Below are 2,864 nucleotides of genomic sequence, written 5' to 3' on the forward strand. Positions count from 1 at the left end.
AGTTTGGGTTGAGTATGTTGCGGCAATGGCAGCAGCATGTCAACCAACATGGTTAAGGAAGCTACTTGAAGACTTCCAACAAGAGCAACTTGGTTCAACTGAAATTTATTGTGACAACAAAGCAGCGATTGCTATGGCAAAGAATCCGGCATTCCATAGTAGAACAAAGCATATTGATATACGTTGTCATTTCATTAATTAGAGATCTTGTTGCAAAAGAGTTGATAGTACTGAAGCATTGTAGAACCAAGGAGCAAGTAGCTGATGTTCTGACAAAGTCTCTGTCTGTTGGCAAGCGTGAGTACTTCAGGTCCAAAATAAAAGTAACTGATTTTGAGGGCAAGGGAGTGTGTTTGTTAATGCCCAAAATTAGTGGACTAAGTGGTTAGTTATTAGTGCCCTAGTAGCATATTAATCTCCTAGAATAAAGTAGTATTCTAGGACTACTTAGAAGTTGTTAATCAGAATATTTAGTGGAGTAATCGTGGCCATATAATGGCTAGTTTATTATGAGTTAAATATATCAAAAAAGTTATTCTGCCAGCTCGTGCCTTTTACTTTACAACAACTCTCACGTACGTGGGTAACACTGGATTTAATCACATATATCCATTTGGTAATATTGGATTTAATCACATATATTCATTTGAAACGGGTACTTTTACAATTCAATTAAAATCCAGTGCATATTTTGGTTGCTTGGCGTTCAAGTAAAAAGCAAACTGAGAATTTGATCAGGTAAGGCCACCTTGATACGGAACCTCTCGTGGTGTCGAATGGCGGTTTGCTGAGAATATACCTAAGATACAGGCAACAGTTGTCATTACGCCACCAGCAGCAAATACACCAGATTTTAAGGCATAGCAAACCCCTTTTGATGCCAGAAACTCTTGACGAGTGCTGAGATTAGCACCATATAATAAAAGACCAATCCCTATAATAGAACCAACCCTGTACCAAATGACACAACAGTGGAAAATCATTAGGCAACTAATCCATATACTATATAATTATGTGCAACACTTTGTTATATTTTTTGGCAAAACTCACATACTGTTGGAGATATTTTAAGTTGTTTTAATCATTTGTTTCTTTATTTTAGTTAGCATATCTCAATCAAGGTTTTTTATGATGGACTATTAATCATTTTTCTAAGCATCAGATATTGTAAACAAAGGGAATTGATAAAAGTAAAATGATTTTGGAAAATTGGTTCCATATTCTATGTAAATCATACTTCCTGACCTGTTCTCTTTTACTTAATTAGCAACATTTCTATTTTGTTACCTTTCTTTTAGTTGCGACCTTTTTGTTTTAGGCAACTTTACTCATGTGACTATACCCAACAACCCTTATTCATATTCAATAATCTACATTTCCACTTAATTATATCTGAATATAGAGGCATGAAAAAATGTAATTTACTACCTATCCACTTGCTGTTATACTAATTAAAATCGAAAAAGGAAGTATATGCGGTTATACCTTATCTACCTTAGCTTGATCTTGAGGAGATGGCATGAAGAGATACTCCATCCGTCCCATAATTATAGTCTCGTTTGATAAAAAACACGGGTTTTAAGAAAAATGGAATATAGTACATGGAAAACTGAAATAAAGTATAAATGATGCTTGAGTTATATGGAAAAGTGGAATAAAGTACATGTGAAAAAGAATATAGTACATAGGAAAGTGGAATATAGTACACGAGTATGGTTTTCAATACATTTTTAATTAATATAGTACCTGAGAAAGTAGGGACCTTAGTAGTCAAAATTAGAAACAGGACTATAATTTTAGGACGTCCGATTTAAAAAACAGGACTATAATTTTGGGACGGAGGGAGTATAACTTACCAGGATATAATGAAAAAGGGTACTGCAGGGTGTTGAGTATTGGAAGTCTTGGAACCATTTCTTTGCCAACAAGTACAACGGCCTACGATACTAACTATAATCTGATTGATTAGTGTAAGCGACGCTGCTACGTATCCAAGTATGTCAGCTGGATTGTTCGGGTATTCGCATTTACCAGGTTCCGTTACAGTAATATCGGATATCTGATTATCGATCATCAACATGAACAAACTTTGGCGTTATTTCATTCGCATAGCAAGATAATTAAACAAGATGACCAAATTAGACAAAACGTTACCTTAATTTTTGTGGCCTCAGCAGCAAAAGCAAGAGCAGCAGCTGCCAACCCAAGGAAACCCACAACTACATACACCACAACATTGCCCTCTTTCATGTTAATTGGCCTCCTTGATCTTTAATTTGCGTTGTTTTAGCTTAATTAATTACTTGCTTTATAATTAAATATTCTTAACGTATATTTTCAATACTTATCTTCTTCATCTTTTTGTGTCAATCTTTCGTTATCACTGTAATATTTTTAGTATTAATTACAAGTGCTAATTAGTTTAATCACAGCCCAAAAGAAGAGGCGTTTGGTGCTAATTAGTAATAATTGACTCATCGTGAATATTAATATGTTATACGTGTTTAGTGTTCTCAAGCACTAGTTTTAAAGCCATTTTATCATAAAATTAACATAATACTACGTATAAAATATTCCTGTACGTTGGTTCAATTATTACTCGTAGATATCAATTATAGATCGAATAATGCGCGCCCCCATCAATTATTCTGACAATATTTAGTTGTCGCAATCTTACGTGTCGGAATTTCATTGGAACGTATAGGCGCCACGTAGGTTATGTGTCATCATAATATTTTTACTATCAATGCAATATTTTTACTATGAAAATATGTAAATAAGGTAGTCGATATAAATAAGGAAACAAATTATAATATTAAGATTTTCCTTTTTTTTTGTAACATGTATAATAGGTTATATAAGTT

The 2,864-nt window shown here is 33.7% G+C and overlaps 1 protein-coding gene across 1 annotated transcript; it reads right to left on the reverse strand.

Moving 5' to 3' along the window:
* Window positions 1–612: 612 nt before the first annotated feature.
* Window positions 613–2,350, reverse strand: LOC110789632 (uncharacterized). Its single transcript, XM_021994329.2, has 3 exons — window positions 2,155–2,350; window positions 1,857–2,059; window positions 613–951 (listed from the first exon to the last, which is right to left on the reverse strand). The coding sequence occupies exons 1-3, from the start codon at window positions 2,248–2,250 to the stop codon at window positions 735–737; spliced, it is 516 nt and encodes a 171-aa protein (XP_021850021.2). The 5' UTR covers window positions 2,251–2,350; the 3' UTR covers window positions 613–734.
* Between the last annotated feature and the right edge of the window lie 514 nt (window positions 2,351–2,864).

This window comes from Spinacia oleracea, chromosome 4 (assembly GCF_020520425.1).
Source record: "Spinacia oleracea cultivar Varoflay chromosome 4, BTI_SOV_V1, whole genome shotgun sequence".
Taxonomy (NCBI): Eukaryota; Viridiplantae; Streptophyta; class Magnoliopsida; order Caryophyllales; family Amaranthaceae; genus Spinacia; species Spinacia oleracea.

Bases quoted from the DNA above. Each gene is read 5' to 3' on its own strand.
- LOC110789632 (XM_021994329.2), bottom strand. From the start codon at position 2,250: ATGAAAGAGGGCAATGTTGTGGTGTATGTAGTTGTGGGTTTCCTTGGG. The intron at 2,060-2,154 runs GTAACGTTTTGT...ATCGATAATCAG, and splicing joins CTGAGGCCACAAAAATTAAG to ATATCCGATATTACTGTAAC. The intron at 952-1,856 runs GTAAGTTATACT...CATTTGGTACAG, and splicing joins CCCTTTTTCATTATATCCTG to GGTTGGTTCTATTATAGGGA.